Raw genomic sequence first — 19,520 nt, forward strand, 5'->3', positions numbered from 1 at the left:
TATGATTAGTATACATGTTATGATCCTTTTGTTATATATATATTATCATGATGATGTGTCAATCTAAAATATATTATTTAAGCATATGTTATGTTAAAGGTTAACTTTATAAAAATTATTATTAATTTGACTGATGAATGATTCATTGAGTAAAAATTACAATAACAATCAGAAATAAAAAAAGTTTTTTACCTTTCCATAAAAGTAATTTATTTTAAATTAAATTCACAAATAATGAACAAAAACTTCAATTAACCAAATCTTAAGTTATTTGTGAAAATGATTTCATCTAAATTTTATAAATTAACTTAAAACCTAGAATTTGAAAACTCATTGTATTTTACCGTACCCCTAATTTATGTAGGGGTATTCAAAAAAATCAATTTATATGTAATATTTATATTATTTGACCAAACTCAACTCGTAAAAGTTAGATACTGTGAATATTATAAATGATAGTGGGTTAAAAAACCTAAAAAATAGATATTATGGATCGGGTGATGGGTTGAGATTTTTTAAACCCAGTCAACTTGACTCAACCCGTATACCTTATACTCCTTTTATCTTTATACTTGATAATTTTCGGATTGAGCATTTATTTTAAAAAATTTTAGCTCCAAATTTCTTTTTAGTGGGTTTTCTATTAGATTTCTTTAATGTAATAAAAAAAAAAGCTTGATTCTTTGCTAGAAGGGAGATGAGAGGTAATTATAATTTAATGGTGATACAATGTGTGAAAATTAGACCTAACATTGACATTGTTATAACATCTACAATGCTATAGGTCTGTTTTTAAATATGGACTCATGAAAATTAATAATATAAACTCAACTCATGAATATGTGTAATGTTCATAAAAAATTTAGTTCAATCTGATATATTTAACCAACTTGAATTCAAAAAAATTAAATATATCAAGTTTATAATTTATAAAATATCAAAATTTTGATTGTAAATAATTACGAGCCTAATCTAGATCCAATTATATCTATAAAACACATTAAATTTATATGAGTTTAATCAACTTAACCAAATTAGGTGATTAAGCCCAAACTGATTTCTAATTAATGGACTATGACAGAGTTACCCAAATGATCGAAGTTGAGTACTGAATCATACTGGGCTTCTTCAGCCACAGCATTTAGGCTTCAATCACTAACTTTAACTTGGCCCATTAAAAGCAGCATCCATCCATCATCGTCTTCCTCAGTCATTAAAGAACCAAAAGGGCTTAAAACTTGAGTTTTGATCATAAGATAGAGAGAGAGAGAGAGAGGGAGTGGGGAGAATCATCTTGTTCATCAATTGTAATAATTTGCAAATCTAAATGGGTGATAGTTTATTTGAAGGTTTGCCACCACCTTCTCATCAGCAACAAAACCAAGAAGCAGAAGCTAACGATACTTCAAAAACAACTAAAAGAGAACCATCTACAGTGCCAGCTCCACCAAAACCAGCTTTGAAAAGTGCCCTCAAGCGCCCTAAACCAGTGGAAGCCAAACCAGACCCAGAAGGTAAACTTCCATACCTTTCTTTTTCTTTCTAGATTTTGTTATTTTTATGCATGTATCTTTGATAATAGTTTCTGGGTTTTTCAATTTATTTTCAAGGTTTGAAGTTTTGGGTTTTTTTATTTTTTACTTTTGAGTCTAAACCACTGGAAGGAAAGAATTTTGCTTCAAGAATGTCTATGGAAGTGTACCTTGTGCTCTTTGTGATCATGTAATGACATTTGTTCTTCTTATTTGGAAATAGAGTTTTTCCCATAATAAAAGTTTGAGTTCTTTTTATTAATTTGTTGTTAAGTGGATCTGAAATGTCAGGGATACTTGAAGGATTGCTTGTATTAGTGTTTGTAATGGAGGGTTTAGTTTCTTTGTGATCATAAAGGATTGCTTTCTGATGATATTATTGTCACTGCCAGTTCTGAATTTTTTTCTGAAAGACTATTAGGGTTTCTTTCACTCCATGTATCTTGCTTAGATTCTGGACTTTGATATGATTTGGAGTTTGCCTAACACATCCTTTCAAATAGAAGTTTTATTTTATTTATCCTATTATTTGCTCTATAGAAGCTAAATGTCCCATTATAACTAACAGATGGTGCAGCTGAAAAGGCCACTGCATCTGGAAAGCGGTTGAGGTTTAAAACAACAACAGATGCCTCAGAGACGCAAGTTATAGAGGCCATGAAGAAGATAGCATCGCATATCAAGACTCCAGCTAAGTTTTCTAAGGCTTCAAAGCTTGCCATACAGCTAATTCAGGCTGGAAGTGTAAAACCAGGAACTAGTGACCACTTCTTTGCCATACTTGAGGCTGCCATGTCCTCAACCACTTCTTGCACAGATCCTTCTGTGCGGGCAGATTATCATTGCTTGTTCTCGGCAGCTCGGGATGCAGCTGAAGTAAGTATGTAGCATCATAGTATATTTTCAGAAGAAAATGTCTCCTTTGGGTCTTACCATATTTTCCTATTGCAGTGCCTCAATAAGAAGCAGAAGAACCAATTAGCTACATGGACAGTTAGGGCAGTGTTAGCAAATGACTTCTTCACTGACGACAGCTTTTTGGTATGCACTTTACTTCTATCACGGCATTTTCTTTTTAAAATAATCCTTACTTCAAAATCCATCTTCATATGTCACAGTATGGAGTGTGTGACAGTCTGCAATAGTTTTTGACATTCATTCATGCTTTGCTAATTTCTGGCTAGTTCTTACTTTCATGTTTGCTTTGCTAATATTTAGGATATTGGATATGAAAATCATCAAAATGTTCATATATGATTTTGGTTATCTGCAATTTCAATCAACTGTAATTTATATTGCATTCATTTGTTTTAGCTCACTTCTTCTTGCATTCTGTATCACTAGTAGGCAATATACTTGTTAGCTGTGGAAGTGTTAGGATTGTAAAATAACATTCACTCGATGAAATCAATCATGAGTGAGTATCATCAATCATTAATTATTATGAGATTGAATTTACTGAGTAATCAGCTACTAGAAGATATAGGATAATTGGTATCAACAAAATAATTGTTATTTTTGGAAGGATGGAAAAAGATATGTAATATGTAAAATGCAGCCAAAGATAAGTGTGGTTTCACCTGTGTGTAAGTATTAATTTAAAACTATTTGGTGATGTTTCTGATGAGTGGGATACCTTAATCTTATTAATTTTTTTTGGTCTTGACCATTGACATTTCATATAGATTGTTGTTGGGTTGTAAAAGCTTATGGGCCACAGTGATTGAAGCAGATTCTTGTTGCCTACCATCAGTAGTTGGGTAAGGCATTGTAGATTTATTTTCCATCAAGTAGATATTCATGAGGACCTTCTACTATATTTTCTTGTCCTTGGTTTAGTTATCACATACAAGGAAATTCATAATGAACCTTGAAATACTAGAAAATATGAAAGAGTAGCTCAGATTTAATAAATAAAAACCCAAGACTCTTAAAACTTCCAGAAAACTCTAGAATAATCAAACATATAAAGCTTTTCTCCATTGAACATTCAATGCAGACCACACACAAGAAACTCACTTAAATTAAGCCATAATGTAATATTAACGATCAACTGCATGGACCCACCACCAACTCCTATCAGTTTTGTTATAGATTAATCTCATGAGAATCTCATCTTATTCAAAAGAAGAATCAGATGAAAATAGCTCCTAGATTTCTTTTTCCTTGGCTGCATCTATCAGCTTGAACAGATCGAAGAAAGAATACATTTGATCCTACTAGCATGTTCCTGTCCTCCTTAATTTTAAACGTCATTTTCTTATCCTGGCAAAACAATATGTACTATTAAGATAAGACAGAGAAACTACAGCAAGGACATTAAGGTATCCTCCTACAGATGCCTCTGGGATGGGCAGCTACTGCTGTAATATGGTCTTGTGGGTTCAAATTATTGGAGAAACTCCATAAGTTGCTTTAATGTCAGAAACTTAATTGAGGAATGGAAATGTTGGGTAGATATGCTGTTCAAGCTAAGAATGTTATTGATGACAACCAGGATCTCTTTTGCTTTAATTTTATCCATTAAAAGTACCAAAGAAAATGAGGAGTAATACATTCAAAGTCAATGATGGGCATAGTTGAAATTTAATGTAATATGGTTGATAATTTAGTTAGTAAAGTGGTGTTTGGATGTGGATGTGACTGTTGTAACCAAATGGTGCTTCCTAAAGATACAGTAGAATATATATTTTCTTGCGGTTTTTTTTTGTTGGCTGATTAGTGAGACATCTTGTATAAATATACTTCACTATGATATCAACCTCTCTGATTTGATTGGTTATGTCTAATTTATTATACTGCCTGATCTGTTTTCATCATGGTCTTTGGTTAACTTTTTTTTGTTATTTTTCTGTTTGATTTTGAACTTTTTGAGATGAACGTTCTGTTAATGATCTGGTCTTTTAAGTAAAACATAGACTGAGAATTAAAATGACTGACAGGTGTGATAACATTTTTTTTCTGTGATCTAAGAGTATGCTAACTTAAAGATGTTACTTCAGATATTGTAACATGTCTGATATATGCTGTATTTTGTGGACCTTCGTATAGTTTTCAAAGACAGCTGGACAAGTAAAAGATGCCATAGCTGATCTTCCTGTTGCAACCAAGGATGATGACATAGAGGAAGCTGCATCACTAATCGATAAGGCAGCGACAACTGATGAATATAGTAAAAGAGAAGATACATGTTCAGGTGCTGAAGCTGAAGAGAATAAGGATGTGTCTGATCCGTTTGGGCTTGATGCTCTGATTCCAAGCACAGTGAAGAAAGATGAGAAGGTTAAGGGGAAGAAAGATACGCCAGTCAAGGTGAGGGAGGAAGAGGAAGAAGAGAGTAAGAGATTCCTCAAGTACCAGCGAGAGGCCTTGATTACCTGTTTAGAGATCGCTGCTCGGCGTTACAAAATACCATGGTACAAATATTCACCTTTTCTGCACGTACTGCACACACACTTCGACATATCAAATACTTTTCTGCACTGCAAGTGATAATTATGTAGTCTTTTTTATTGAAAAGCTCGAAACTTTTTCATGTCAGGTGCCAAACAGTGATAGACATTTTGGTGAAGCATGCCTTTGATAATGTCGCAAGGTTCACATCTTGCCAAAGGGATGCCATTCAGAAACTTTGGGCTTCCATACGGGAGCAGCAAACACGGAGAAAGCAAGGGAAATCAGTAAATGGGAAACTTGATGTGAATGGTTTTGAATGGCTTCAACAGAAGTACGCTGGTGAGAAAATCAGTATTCGGCACTCTGTTGGTGGCAGTGGGGATCGTCGTGCCTCACAGTGGCTTGGTTAACAGTTAGTCTGCTGCATTGTAACGCAGCATTCGCAGTGACAGCTGAACCGTGAAGCAAATTGGATCTGTTCGAAATTCTGGTTGTCTAAATCTAACATGTATTGCTACACATTTTCAGGAATACCATTAACATGTGGATCTTGTGTTGTCGCGTTTCCCTTCTCTGGCCTGTTGCCTAAAATTCACATTAGAATCTCTGTTGTTTTGCTGTTGACAATCAGCACCAAAGTACGAAGCCCACTTGTACTTGATTTACCAACCCTTGGTGTGAGATATGGCAACTTCAGTGGTTACTTCTATTTATTATGTCACAACAATTTATCTATCTTATCAGTTAGTAACTTAATTCATTTTTTCATAATTCTGCTACTTACTAAATATTATAGTACAATTGAATAGAAAACAAACAACACCTGAATTCATACCTGTTAGATTATGAACTGTTAAACAAATTCATTTTATGTACTGTAAGAAGGTTTCTAATTTTTTCATAATTATAATAATCACTAACAACCAAGTAAAATTTTAGCAAAAGAAAGTTTGAAGGAAAAGGTAGTATGTAAATCGTCAAGAAATTATCTTTATGTGATTATAAACTAATATGCACTCGCATTTATTGCATCGTAAGCTTGAAGGTATTACAAATATAGCATCTTCAGATAATCATATCAAGCACTAATAGATGTCATCTTTGCTACCATCCTTGAGTATATAAAAAGCCGATTGACAATTGGAACCTATTTGATTCAAAACCTGCTTTATAATTTACAACACTTGAGAGTGGGTTGGAGGTACCCAACAGTTCGAAAACAGAGAGAAACTCACGAGAAATTCCTCAAGGAAATGAGGTTTTGTTGCTCCAATCTTGGAAAGGTCATTTTCCAATGTTACAGTCTCTAGCTACATCACACTTGCAGTACGGCAAATATTTCAATATTTCCTTGCTTCTTTGTAGTGATGTAATAATGAAAGAACTACATATTAACAATGCTAATCGAGAGTTCATGATGGTCTAATATAGGATCCTAGATTTCAGATCAGGAGAAGGTCAGGATGCTGCTGGTTCAAACAGACATCTTTTCCCAGTTGGACAATTGATAGAGCTTGAACATAGCTTTCAATGTAATTATCTGTACATAAACGATTTATAATAATAATACAGAAACTTTTTTGGTATCGTTACCAATAACCACCACAAGAACAAGATCCTTCTCTAAAGTGGTGAAAACGGTTACGGTCCCTGACTATAATTACCCTTTTGTAGATCTTAGACAACAGCTTGGTTACTGTATGGCAGTCATCACAAATTCGGAGATTCTTAACAACTCGAATAGGAGTCCCTGGAGCAGTACTGATGAGACCGAAAGCCATCGCCAACTTCTCGCTATGGTAGTTAAGTGCAGTTTCTTTCTCTTCCTCGTCAATATTGTGCAGGACTACAGATGTGTCTGGCAAGTAGCCAGCCTCTTTTAATTTCTTGCTCATCTCAGCTAGCATTTCACTGATTTTTTCAATCAGAGGGTGTGCTCTATCTCCCATTTTAAAATCGTGAACTAAACCATTTACTTCGATTGAGCTCATTCCCGGTTCCTTTTTTATTCCTGTATCCTTCACAGCTTTTCTCATGCCTGCAACATCATTCCATCTGTTTGCTGCAGCATATATGTTTGACATGAGAACTTTGTAACCACAATTTTGAGGTTCCAATGCAAGAAGCTCTCTCGCTGCTAATTCCCCCATGTTAGAATTTTTATGAATCTTGCAAGCAGCAAGCATAGCACCCCATATTGCAATATTAGGTGTCACGGGCATGCTTTCAATCATCTTATAGGCCTCATCAAGCAGTCCAGCTCGACCAAGAAGATCAACCATACACCCATAATGCTCAACCTTTGGAACCAAGCCAAAGTCATGGATCATTTTCTCAAAAAGTCCTTTTCCTTCCACCACCAAACCAGCGTGACTGCAAGCATGCAGGGCTCCTATAAATGTGATGTCATTGGGTTTTACACCCAGTGTCTCCATCTCTGTGAATAGTTTCAAAGCTTTCTCACCATATCCATGCATCCCGTATCCAGCCATCATTACATTCCATGTGCAGATGTCTCGATCTATGGCTTCGCTGAACAGCCTCTGAGCCCCACTAATATCCCCACACTTGGCATACATGTCTATTAAAGCAGTTTTCAGTATCACATCTACTTCAACACCTTGCTTGTCTATGTAAGCATGAAACCACTTGCCCATGTCAAGGGCTCCATTTACTGCACATAACGAAAGCAGGCTTACCATTGTCAATTCATTTGGCCTCACTCCGTTATCCCTCATCTGGACAAATAGTTGAAAAGCATAGTCTATACAATTAGCTTGCGCATAAGCCGATATCATAGCTGTCCAAGTCATAACATCTTTGTTCTTCATGCTATCAAATATAGCTCTTGCACTTCTTATCTCACCACATTTTCCATACATGTCAACCAAAGCAGTGGCTAAAGCCAAAGACATTCCAAACCCATTTCTTAAAATGTAGGCATGTAGCCGCTTGCCCAATTGTACAGCCCCTACAAATCCACATGAAATAATCAAACTCAACATGGTGATATCATTAGGAAACACATTTTCTTCAATCATTCTAACGAATAATCTTTCACCCTCTTCCAAATCATTGCACCTAATGTAGCCAGCAATCATGGCAGTCCATGAAACAATGCTTCTTTGACTAAAACCATAAAAAAGTGTTACTGCAGCATCTAAATTTCCACACTTTGCGTACATATCAATCAAACAAGTAGTCAAAGGCACAACCATTTTCTCACTATTGCTATTCCTTATAACATAACCATGCATTGCTTTCCCCATTTCACCATTCTCAAGGTCAGAAAATAGATTAACCATGCTAATCATAGCAACCTCACTAGGCTTAACATTCGAAAAATGCATATTTTCAATAAGTTTCAACCCTTCTATGAACAATTTGTTTCTACTATAAGCTCTAATCATCGTACTCCACGAAACAACATCTCTCTCACTCATTTTATCAAACAGCAATCGGGCCGATACTAAACTACCACATTCCGAGTACATTTGCATCAATGCATTGACTACAAAAACATCACTAACCAATCCATTCTTAACAGAAAAACCATGAATTTCTTTCCCCATCCGGGCTACTGAGATTTGGCTGCAAGCTTTAAGAACTGATGGTATAATGAAACTGTCAACTTCTATGTCAAGTTTTCTCATGTAAGTATAGGTGTTCAGTGCATATCTTGGCTTGTTGTTTTTAATGTATGATGTTATAAGGAGATTGTACCGGGCTTCATGGCTTACGTGTGATTCGAAGGGGCTAAAAGAAACTTGTTGGGCGTGATTGAAGTGGGTTCTGATTATGTGGGCATGGAGCTGCTGGGTTTGGTCAAGACAGAGATGGTTATTAGGAGTGAACGACGGATGCTTTTGGTGTTTGTTTTGATGTTGGGGTGATGGGTTTTGTGGGGTTTTGGTGAAGGTGGAAGGTGGAGGAATGGGTTGTTTGAGTTTTTGAAATGTGAGAGGGAGGAGGAGGGAAGTAGGCTTGGACACCAGCGGCATTTCCATGATTTAGCCCGTTTTCTGTTGGCCATCCTTGTGAAGTTGTCATGTAAGGTGGTCACCTTGCATGTTTTTTCTTTTCAGCCACACAAATATCATCCATCAACCCCTCTTTTCACCAAACCCTAACATTTTTTTTAAAAAAAAAACATAAAGAGCTATGGAGTGTGAGTAGTCTAGCCCTACCATTCCCTCTCTTCTCTAATTTTTTTTTTTTTACATATAATTCTATGATTTTTAGAAAAATACTCTCAAACCTACACGGCCAATCAAGTGACCTTTTCTCAGACAATGAAGCTCGCCTTTTCGTTTCACATGTCGAGAATCTTTAATCTAAGAAATCTTAAGGCAAACATTTGAATTGGACATTGGAAACTTTATCCTTTGATTTTGAGGAAACCCAGGAATATGTTCTTATATATTCCTTTGATTTATAAAAATATATTATTAATAAAATATGTAATATATAAGAGTATATGGATAGGTTTCCTTTTGATTTATTAGAATGAAGAGGAAGGGATTTTTATATTGAATTAAGCATTCCTAATATTTTCTTCTTCACCTTGTTTTCGTTGCGAGCACCTCTGGTTCCTGTCCTCGAGTTCTGCAAGAACAGTTTCTTTTGATTTTATTCTATAATGAAGCATAGAATATTCAACATTCGTAAAGGCTTTCTTGCATCATCGGCAACATAGAAACAACAACTGCTTTGGAGTATTGCTCCTTGTTTTATTTTTGTTTTGTTTCTTGCTTCTAACTCAAAAGGGAGCAACCAATTCTCTAACCCTTGACCACATGACCCAACTGCAGTCGACCTTAATTTGCTTGTTGCTTGTAAAAAGCACTCTATCACCTCTGCACCAGAAGGGCTTTATTTTCTTGCAATTCGCATTAAAACTACTAACTCAAATCAAGAAGAAGCCTCGTAGTCTGAAGTTCTGGTTTCTGATGCTTAAGTTGCTCACAAAATCCCTTTGTTTGTCCAGCTATGCATGCTAACCTTAGGTTGATATCAGTCGCTAGCACTGAAGTTAATGGTCTCCATTTATTTTATAAGTCGAAAAATATAGAACAAAATCGACAAATGAATCATCAGCCAGACGTAGTACTAGCTAGGCGATGTTCTCGAATAGCTGACAATTTTCCAGCAAGCCTGCACACACCAACGCGGAGGCAGTGATTAATTAGGCAAATGATAATTAGAGAGCTTGTTGTAATCCTGATTAAGCAGCTGATAGAACTATAATTACACAAAAAATATTACCTTGCTCTTACTTTTGGTGTATTCCTTTCCAAGAGATCATGGCAAGCCTTTCAAACACAATTAAGAAAAGAAAGGCTACGATCACACATAATAAGCAAGAAGCTCATAAAATACACAAACGTTGTATGCATGCATGTTTGTGTAGCAACCTGCCATCAAATATCAGACTACAGTAATGACAACCGCATGGACGTATTAAACCTGAAAAAGTGTGGGACTGAGTGTGTGTGTGTGTGTGTGTGTGTGTGTGTGTGAGAGAGAGAGAGAGAGAGAGAGAGAGAGAGAGAGAGAGAGAGAGAGCATTAAAAACCCTGCCAAGTAAGACCAGATGCATAGCAATGACAACATTAAACGTTTGATCCTACGCATACAAACTATTAGAAAGGAAGCATGCGTAGATGATAAGGCTGAAACTTTCTAATTGCAGTGTTATTTTGATTTGCAGTTGCTCCCAACACATTCAGTAAAAAGCAGGGATTTGAGAAGGTAAAAAATAAAGGATATTTCAGCAAATAAACAGTGAGGGGTGTAGTACAGAAAACTCCTTGGTCCATTTCAAGAAGATAACTAACACATTACACTACATACGAGGATAAACTCGTGGAACTGTGAACTGAAAAAGATTGAAATCCTTCCTGACATGGCATGTCAAAAAACTAAATAAAGTTGCTTACCTGTCATTTGTCCTCCAAATCTGCCTCTTACAGTACCCTGTATAATCGAACTAAAGATCAGAATGATTGCATGGTGTGCATCAGAGATATTGATTGCCACTCTACGACAAAAACAGAGCTAGCACAAAGACCCTAAGCTGAAAACTTGAACCATATTTCAGTTGCCAGAACTTTGTATCACAAAAAATTGAACTTTGTCAACTAAATAGATCCTTTAGAGCTTTAGAATGTCCAACAAGAGCATCTTAAACTATACTCGTAATTGAAAAGTACGCACACAAGAGCACAACTTTTTTTCTTCTTCTCCCATCTCTTCTTTTTTCTTTTAATAGGCAAAGCTCAAGAACGATGAAAACAGATAAACTGGCTCTCCTCGGCTGCAAATGTATGAATTGCAAAGCTATGGGACATTTAGGAAATAAAAAATTGTTTTACATCCATACAGATGCTTTACTAGATATAAGCTGTTGTTGTATAACCTTTAATGGTCCAGCCAAATCTTTAAAGAAGCCCCTGAATAAGACGTAATATACCTTCTGATTTCTCAACCCTCTCAGGTTCGCCATCTTGGCCAAAATTATGAAAGCAGATGGAAGGTATTATCAAAATGGCATCGCAGAGCACAAACTTTCTAAGAATGACTTGAATGAATTCTCTGAATTATGCTACTCATGACATGCATTCCTGATACTGAGAAAAGCATGTAAAGTTGCATTGTTATGCAATCTTCTACTTCATATCACTTCTTTTTGAAAACTAAGACAAGCTAGCAAGGGGAATAACAGATAACACACTGTTAAGGGTCAAGAAGGCTTTCATCATATGTTGGCCACTCTAACACATCATTTTACGATGGAATATGGACGTTCAAGATGTGGAAATCTAAAAGGAGAATGATTAATGGAATCTTAAATTATTATGTATCATAAATTACAAATAATACAAAAATTACGTTGCCTCCTAACAAATAACACAGCAGAGTATTAAGGCAGCTTGCTAGTTTTGATAATAGAAAGGATTGCAGTAACCTGATACAGGGCATTGATGCCCATATCAATCCCAAGTTCAAGTCTTAAGCATTACTAGCATCATACAACACTGTGTATTAATCTCCATGTAATCAAGAGTAAAATAGAGTTGCTAACTCACTATGATTTCACTCCCAGTCCTCATCACTCAATTGATCATCGGTCTCGTACCTTGGTGGCCTAACCACCAACAACACAGTCCCTAAACATTCCACCACATTCCTTTCCTTCAACGCCGAACCCCTTTCAACCTTGAAATCACCACCGGCGCCGTCAAGAGTAACCAAATAAAACCCGTCATCTGCTTTCACTTCCTTGCTCCCCCTATCAGCAACCACCAAAATAGACTCCTCTTTATACCACCTATTTGCCTTCCATGGTAATACCCTTGCATCTGGAAAAGCCACCGCCACTCCCCCTCTACCCAACCCAAGTACCGGTTCCCACCCTGGCAACACCACCCACCTTTCCCACGCTTTCTCTGCCACCACCACACCAAACTCACCCTGGCCCTTACACTCCCACGGTGCTTCCACAATTTTTCTTTCCCCGTCCTCTGATCTACAAACCGGTAAAACCACAACACTAGTCGCCTCCGCAACCTCACCAATCTTCAACCTAACAACCGGAACCCGAACCCCATCTGCTGTTTCTCCTTCTGCCCTCTCTTTCCTTTCTCCCCCTCCTTCTAACTCCTTCAAAATCGCACTTTTCGCTTTTTCAGACTCTGCAACCTCTAATGCCATCTGTAGAGCATTAGTCCGCGACTCTGACGGATTCTTATGCTCTCTAGACTGCCTGTAGTACATAAACGACAGGCAGTCTCCTGGGAGAACGTAATCAAAGCTCTCCCAGAACTTATCCCCGCGCCTACGAGGAAAATCCTTCATGGCGCGGGCCAAATCTTGAGCACCCTTAGTGTCCATCTTATTAACGACGATAAAGCGGGCAGCTGCAGACCGCTGCGTGGCACTAAGGAGACGAATTTCATACAATAACTCCGCACCACCAAGGTCAAATGAAGCAACAATTTCTGGGTCAGTGTTAGACTGAACTAAAGAATCCCTCACTTGAGCTCCAACAACTAAACGGTTTTGCTCAACCCCAGAAATACCAGTGGCTTCTTCTATTGATGGTGGAGTAAAACCTTCTTGGAATAAAGAAGGGATTAAAGGGGCATACTCGTACCAAAGGCCAAGACGATTAGAGAGGATTTCGAGACGAGAAGGGGCATCAAGAGACTTGTATTGAGAAGGGATAGGAGAAGGTGGAGGTCTAAAGGGTTGGTAGAGTTGTTGATAAGGAGGTGGAGAAGAGGGGATACGAGTGGCTGAAACTGATAGCGTTTTGGTGGGTTTAAAAGGGGTTTTTGATAAATGAAGGATAAAGAGAGGTTGTTGGCTAAGGAAAGGAGAGGAAAAGGGTTTGTTGTTAGAGCTTGAAAGAAAGAGAGGCTTATGGGTGTTTAGAGTTGGAGAAAGCATAGTGACTGAGTGACTGAGTGAGAGAAGTGATGGGCGTTTGTGGAAGATGGGAAAGGGTGCCTTATCTTGAAGAGAGGGAGGGAGGGAGGGAGGGAGAAGGAACAGTTTTGTTTTGTTGTGCTCTGTGGGTTGGTTGGGCCTTGTAAGCGGGAAGCTAATAGGATTGAAATTCGGAGTTGGTCTTGTTGAAATTTATTGGAGTAGGAATGGGCCTTATTGCAAAGAGAACTATTTATAAATGATTTTGAGCTCCATTATTTTACATTTCAAAAATATTTTAAAACAAATTAAAATTTTATTTTATTTTTTTAAAATTAATTTTTTTTATTTTTTAATATGATAATATCAAAAATAAATTTTAAAATATAAAAAAATATTATTTCAATACATTTTTAAATAAAAAACACTTTTAATATATATATATATATATATATATATATATATATATTCTCTAAAAAAGTATATTTTCAATATTTTTAAGAAACAACTCTTTTAGAGTTTCCTCAATAAATTAATATTTAATTTTTGATAAATATAAATTAGTTTTATTTATTCTTTTTAACAAGACAGTTCATAATGATGTTAATTCATTGAATAAAATCTTCTATAAACTTATCACAAAAAAGTTTATTTTCATTCAAAATACATGTCTTTTTGAAACAACTCTTTTAGGATTTCCTCAATAAACATGTGTTTAATTTTTAATAGATAGGAATTAGTTTCAATATATATCATTTTTAATAAGACACTTTTTAATTTATTGAATAGAATCTTAAACAAATTATTTATTAAAATAATATATTTTAAATCAAAATACATGTTTTTTTTTAAATAAATTTTTTATTTCTTTTGAAAAAATAGATGTTTAATTTTTAATAAATATGAATTAGTTTTATTTATATTTCTAATAATAAATATCATTATATTAATGTTTTAATTTATTAAATAGAGACTTCTATAACTTTTTTTTTAAAATGTAATTCTTTCAACTAAAATACACATTTTTTTAAACAAACCTTTTATATTTCTCTAAAAAACAAAAGTGTTTAATTTTTAATAAATAAATATTATTTTTATTTATCCTTTTTAATAAGAAATATCATTTCATTAATGATCTCAATTTATTATTGAATATACTATCTTATAACTTATCCACAAACTTATATAATATGTAATATTAACAAATAACTAAAACATAATGAGAATTTATTGTAGCTCCTCTTATATTTTACTGTTCACTGCTATAGTGTAATGACTATTTTTCTATTCCCATAAAAAATTACATACCTTTGGACCAGGGTCATTTTGGTATTTTTTTTACAAGGTGCATTAGTTATTACTAATTTGTTTGGGAGTATTTGTGTCTATTCAATGTTTTGTGAACAATAAAATAACCAAAATACCCTTAAAGGTAAAAAACTTAGTGGTTTAGGGGTAGGGGTATTTAAATATTTTTTATTTTTTATACACAATAGAATTACGCATGTGCCCTTAGATGCAAGATATTTAGTTCATTTTGTAGTCATGGGTATTTGGATCTTTTAACCTAGGTTTTGTTGTTAATTATAAGTTTGGTTGAGTGTGGTAACATAATTCCCCTAAAAGTTGTTGGCGTGTTGGAACAGCCGCACACTTTGTGTGACGCTTGCGGTGGTTTTCGACGGTCAAAAAATATCTTCCGCTGTCTTAGTCGATTCCTCTTCATCTCCTCTTCCATTATAGGCGACACGTGTACTCCTAATGTGACCGGTGTATCGCCGATGACTATTTTTTTTCTTCCTTAATTTCTCTCTCATACCCAAGTAAATACATTATAGTCCTCATTGCTTTTATTTTTTTCAAATTCAGACCTTTTAGTTTTGATTGTTGTTTTTTTAGTTATTTTTTGTTGTTGAAGTTTTATTTCTTTTCAATTTAACTTTTGGTTTTTAATTTGTATATATAAGATATTTTGATTCGGTCCTTCTACTTTTAATTTCTTATTGTTTTCCTTTGTCTTTTTATCAAAGTTTTTATATTTTTCAATTTTATCCTTCAAATCAGGCTTATGATTTTTGTTTTTTCAATGATAATAATGATTTCAATTTGGTCCTTTTTTTTTTATTTCTTATTGTTTTTCTTGGGCCTTTTGTCTAAGTTTTATAGTTTTAAATTTTATCCTTCAAATCAAATTTATGATTTTTATTTTTTTCAACAACAACAATAATAGTAATAATAATATTTGAAATAATGGTCACGGTAATAATAATGATGATGATGATAATGATACTAATAATAATGATGATGATGATGATAATGATATTGATAATAATTATAAAAATTGAAATGAAAATAATAATATTATTAATGATAACAATAACAACAATAATTAAATCAGTAATGATAATAATGATGATGATGATGGTAATGATATTATTAATGATAGTAGTGATAATAATAATAGTAATAAGAATAACAACAATAACAAAATTAGTGGTGATAATAATAGTAGTAATTGTTGTAGTGGTTGTGATGGTAACAATATTTTTGGTACTACTACCCATAGTTTTGAAACCCGGCCTGACCTGACGGGTCGACCTGGGACGCGGCCAACCAGGGGCTGGAACCGAGCCAGGTTGAAGAAAAAATAGAGGAAGGAAAAACTCGGTGTGACTCGGCAAGACCCGGTCAAAACCCGGTTGCAATCCGTTGACTTTTTTTTTTACTAAAACAACATCGTTTTGATTTAAAAAAAAAGAATTGACTCGGGCGACCCGGTGACCCGGTGACCCGGTCAAAACCCGGAACCCAGGCCTTGGACCGGGCCGAGTTTGAAAACTATGCTACTACCATTAATAATAATGATGATGATGATGATTATAAAATTAAAATGAAAATACTAACATTATTGATGACATAATGATGATGGTGATGATTATAAAAATTAAAATGAAAATACAAATATTAGTGATAACATAATGAAAATACTAATATTATTGATGACATAATGATGATGGTAATAATTATAAAAATTAAAATGAAAGTATAAATATTATTGATGACATAATGATGATGATTATAAAATTTAAAATGAAAATACTAATATTATTGATAACATAATGATAATGATGATGATTATAAAAATTAAAATGAAAATACAATTATTATTGATGATGACAACAACAACAAAAACAAAATTAGAAAATTAGTGGTGATAATAATAATAGTAATTGTTGTGATAGTTGTGGTGATAACAATATTGTTGTTGCTACTACTACTACAAAAATAATAATAATAATAATAATAATAATAATGATTTTTAATTTTAATTTTAATTTTTTAATAGTTTTTTTTTATAAAAAAATTTGTATAATTAGAATTTTTTTTCTTAATTGTATATTTTAATATTTATTTTTTTAAGAATTTAATTTTTTAATTTTTTTAATTGAGTGTTTTAACTCTTTATAAATAACTATAATTCATTAAAAAGGGCCATTCTAGTCTAGCAAACCGACACCACAAAATCCAAAAAGAAGTAGCAAATTCATTATCAAATGAGGCGACTCCATGCAAAGACCGGTGAGGAGAAAACTAGCCAGTTCATGGTCTTATTTGGCGGCCAAAAGCTTCTAGATACCCGTAGTAAGGACATCACTGAATACAAATGGCAATATATACAAGTGTGTGTTTAGTATCGCTATTAAATCCCACTCAGTTATCATAATCTTCTGTCGTTATCATAAACAGGTCTCTTCTCCTTGGAAATTAACCAACAACGATTACATTAGATACATGGAAAGCTCCGAAACGCAATTAGATTTGGTGCAAAACGGATCAGGCTATGACATAGAAAAAGAAATCAAGGCCTTTGATGAATCAAAGGCTGGTGTTAAGGGTCTTGTAGATTCTGGGATAGTAAAAATACCACCCTTCTTTGTTGTTCCAGAAAAAGTAGTCTCTTCTCAACCGACTCCTGCCCATCTTCAGATTCCTGTCATAGACCTCGAAGACATCCGTGATGATCCTGTTCGACACGAAAAGGTCATCAAGGAAATACGAAGTGCTTTAGAGATATGGGGTTTCTTCCAGGTTGTGAACCATGGTGTATCAAAGGATATTACGGAGGGAATGATTGAAGGAGTGAAGGGATTTCATGAGGAAAAGAATGAAGTCAAAAGGGAATATTATACGAGGGATGTGAAGAAGAAGGTGACTTACACTAGCAATACTCTTATTCATAAGACAAAAGCAGCGGATTGGAAGGATACCTTGTATTTTCGAATGGCTCCTGATTCTCCACGTCCTGAAGAACTTCCAGTTGTCTGCAGGTAACATTTCTTTTTTTTTTAATTTAAGGTGGAGTCAGTAATCAGATACCCTGCTATGAAGTTTTAGAGTAACACTCTTATTCATAATTAGTAGTTAGTAGAATACTTAATACTTTTTGACACAAGTGATTCATTGCGATGTAACGTTCTGAACCTTCCAAACAAATCAAAGGAGAGAAGACGGGCATTTCTTTTGCAGAAATCTCTTGGAAAAATCAAGTTCTTACTCCTTTCACCAAGAACTCCTGAAACATCATACTTGCATTTAAAGAAACTGCTGCATCATAAGCAACTCCAACTGAATGGTTGAAAGGGAGAGCCTATAAGATGCCAATTATCCCACCAAAAGAAAAAATTGATCAAACTCCAAGTTAATTCGTAGTATATCCTTTGTAGGCTCTGTGATTGCTATAAAATGCATGAATTCTGATAAAAGTAACATATAAGAGCATTTTGTTTTCTTACCACAGTTAAACACACTAAATAGAAAGATATCTTGGGATGCATGATGTTGGGATACAGTTCTGAACTAGTTTCACATGTTGCAGGGAGACAACAATCAAGTATTCGGCATATATAAGGGGTTTAGGGGATACCCTTCTTAAATTAGTATCGGAGGCTCTTGGACTCAATCCTAATTATCTGATTGAATTTGGGTGCGCTAAAGGGCTCAAGATTATGTGCCATTACTATCCACCGTGCCCTGAGCCCAACCGAACTCTGGGAAGCAAACCGCATACTGATCCTGACTTCTTGACTATCCTTATGCAAGACCATATTGGTGGTCTCCAAGTTTTTCATCAGAATCAATGGATTAATGTCCCTCCAATTCCAGGAGCTTTTGTAATTAACGCTGGTGACCTTCTACAGGTTAGTACCTTGTTCTTGTGATTTCTTTCACATACATCTTTTCACCTTTGTCTGCAATTGACAAATTATTGTATCAAAACAGCTTATATCAAATGGAAAGTTCAAGAGCGTTGAGCACAGGGTGCTGGCTAATCACAATGGCCCAAGAATATCAGTGGCCAGCTTCTTTGCTATTTATGACAGGATTTGTGGTCCAATAAAAGAGTTGCTATCGGATGAAAATCCTCCGTTGTACAAGGAAGTCCCTCTTATGGAATACATTACTCAATACATGTGGAAAGAACAAGATGGAGGAATGACCACACTTGATCGTTTCAGGCTGTGATTTTGGAAATTAGAGCACGTTGAAGTCTACTTGCTCACTCCATTTCAGTCATTCCAAAATTTTACATCTCAGCAGCCTCTGCTCGGGGAATTCATAACATTTAAGTTTCTGGTGGTGTTTGATAAGCATTGAATGCGCATTTGTGTGTTGCAGTCAAGAATTTATGCTTGATTTTTGTTGTTTCAGTTAATTTCAGTGATGCACTTGAGAAACCGAACCATTTAGCATATCAGATTACTCTGTTGTATGTTAGTGGCAGCTACACACCTATCTACATGATCTTATTCTTGTCGTTTTAGCTAAACCATGAAGTAATAAATTGATAAGACTATTATACTCTTGCCAAGGACAGCTAAATAACTGAATTCACAAAGCAAATTCTATTTTCTTGAATATTTTCAAATCAATAAAAGGAAGAAATCAAGAAATTCAATGACCCAAGACAATCAGTTCAAGAACACTGAGCACACGGTGATGGCTAGTCACCTTAACTGGTCCAAGAATATACGTGACAAGCTTACTCGTAACAAAATCTTACCCTTCTTGAAAAGGACTTGATGGTGGCTCCCTTGCACTTGGTAATTTCATGCTGTGAAATGGAAATCACTGAAGCTTCCTCTGGTACTCTATTTGGTTATG

At 34.9% G+C, this 19,520-nt stretch overlaps 4 protein-coding genes across 7 annotated transcripts; 2 read left to right on the forward strand and 2 right to left on the reverse strand.

Annotated features, from left to right (window-relative positions):
* Positions 1-1,230: 1,230 nt before the first annotated feature.
* LOC7474618 (uncharacterized) lies at positions 1,231-5,663 on the forward strand. 2 transcript variants are annotated; one of them, XM_002319060.4, is made up of 5 exons: positions 1,231-1,514; positions 2,110-2,408; positions 2,484-2,573; positions 4,584-4,948; positions 5,074-5,663. In XM_002319060.4, exons 1-5 carry the CDS (start codon positions 1,328-1,330, stop codon positions 5,336-5,338), a joined length of 1,206 nt encoding a protein of 401 aa, XP_002319096.3. In that variant the 5' UTR covers positions 1,231-1,327; the 3' UTR covers positions 5,339-5,663. The 2 variants fall into 2 exon arrangements, with proteins under 2 accessions (XP_002319096.3, XP_024438723.2); XM_024582955.2 differs by having other exon boundaries at positions 1,233-1,514; positions 2,101-2,408.
* Positions 5,664-6,424: 761 nt separating this feature from the next.
* On the reverse strand, positions 6,425-11,615 carry LOC18104083 (pentatricopeptide repeat-containing protein At1g08070, chloroplastic). 3 transcript variants are annotated; one of them, XM_052446480.1, is made up of 4 exons: positions 10,868-11,615; positions 10,194-10,240; positions 9,492-10,082; positions 6,425-7,899 (listed from the first exon to the last, which is right to left on the reverse strand). In XM_052446480.1, exons 3-4 carry the CDS (start codon positions 9,574-9,576, stop codon positions 6,518-6,520), a joined length of 1,467 nt encoding a protein of 488 aa, XP_052302440.1. In that variant the 5' UTR covers positions 9,577-10,082; positions 10,194-10,240; positions 10,868-11,615; the 3' UTR covers positions 6,425-6,517. The 3 variants fall into 3 exon arrangements, with proteins under 3 accessions (XP_052302440.1, XP_052302441.1, XP_024439436.2); XM_052446481.1 differs by lacking the exon at positions 10,194-10,240; XM_024583668.2 differs by lacking the exons at positions 9,492-10,082; positions 10,194-10,240; positions 10,868-11,615 and having other exon boundaries at positions 6,425-9,088.
* Positions 11,616-11,750: 135 nt separating this feature from the next.
* On the reverse strand, positions 11,751-13,472 carry LOC7474619 (rubisco accumulation factor 1.1, chloroplastic). The gene has a single exon (XM_002319615.4). It carries the CDS (start codon positions 13,377-13,379, stop codon positions 12,024-12,026), a length of 1,356 nt encoding a protein of 451 aa, XP_002319651.1. The 5' UTR covers positions 13,380-13,472; the 3' UTR covers positions 11,751-12,023.
* A 3,562-nt stretch (positions 13,473-17,034) lies between these two features.
* LOC7474620 (1-aminocyclopropane-1-carboxylate oxidase homolog 1) lies at positions 17,035-19,185 on the forward strand. Its single transcript, XM_024583060.2, has 3 exons — positions 17,035-17,686; positions 18,235-18,556; positions 18,639-19,185. The coding sequence occupies exons 1-3, from the start codon at positions 17,151-17,153 to the stop codon at positions 18,879-18,881; spliced, it is 1,101 nt and encodes a 366-aa protein (XP_024438828.2). The 5' UTR covers positions 17,035-17,150; the 3' UTR covers positions 18,882-19,185.
* The last annotated feature ends 335 nt before the right edge of the window (positions 19,186-19,520 follow it).

This window comes from Populus trichocarpa, chromosome 13 (genome assembly GCF_000002775.5).
Source record: "Populus trichocarpa isolate Nisqually-1 chromosome 13, P.trichocarpa_v4.1, whole genome shotgun sequence".
In the NCBI taxonomy this organism is placed as follows: domain Eukaryota; kingdom Viridiplantae; phylum Streptophyta; class Magnoliopsida; order Malpighiales; family Salicaceae; genus Populus; species Populus trichocarpa.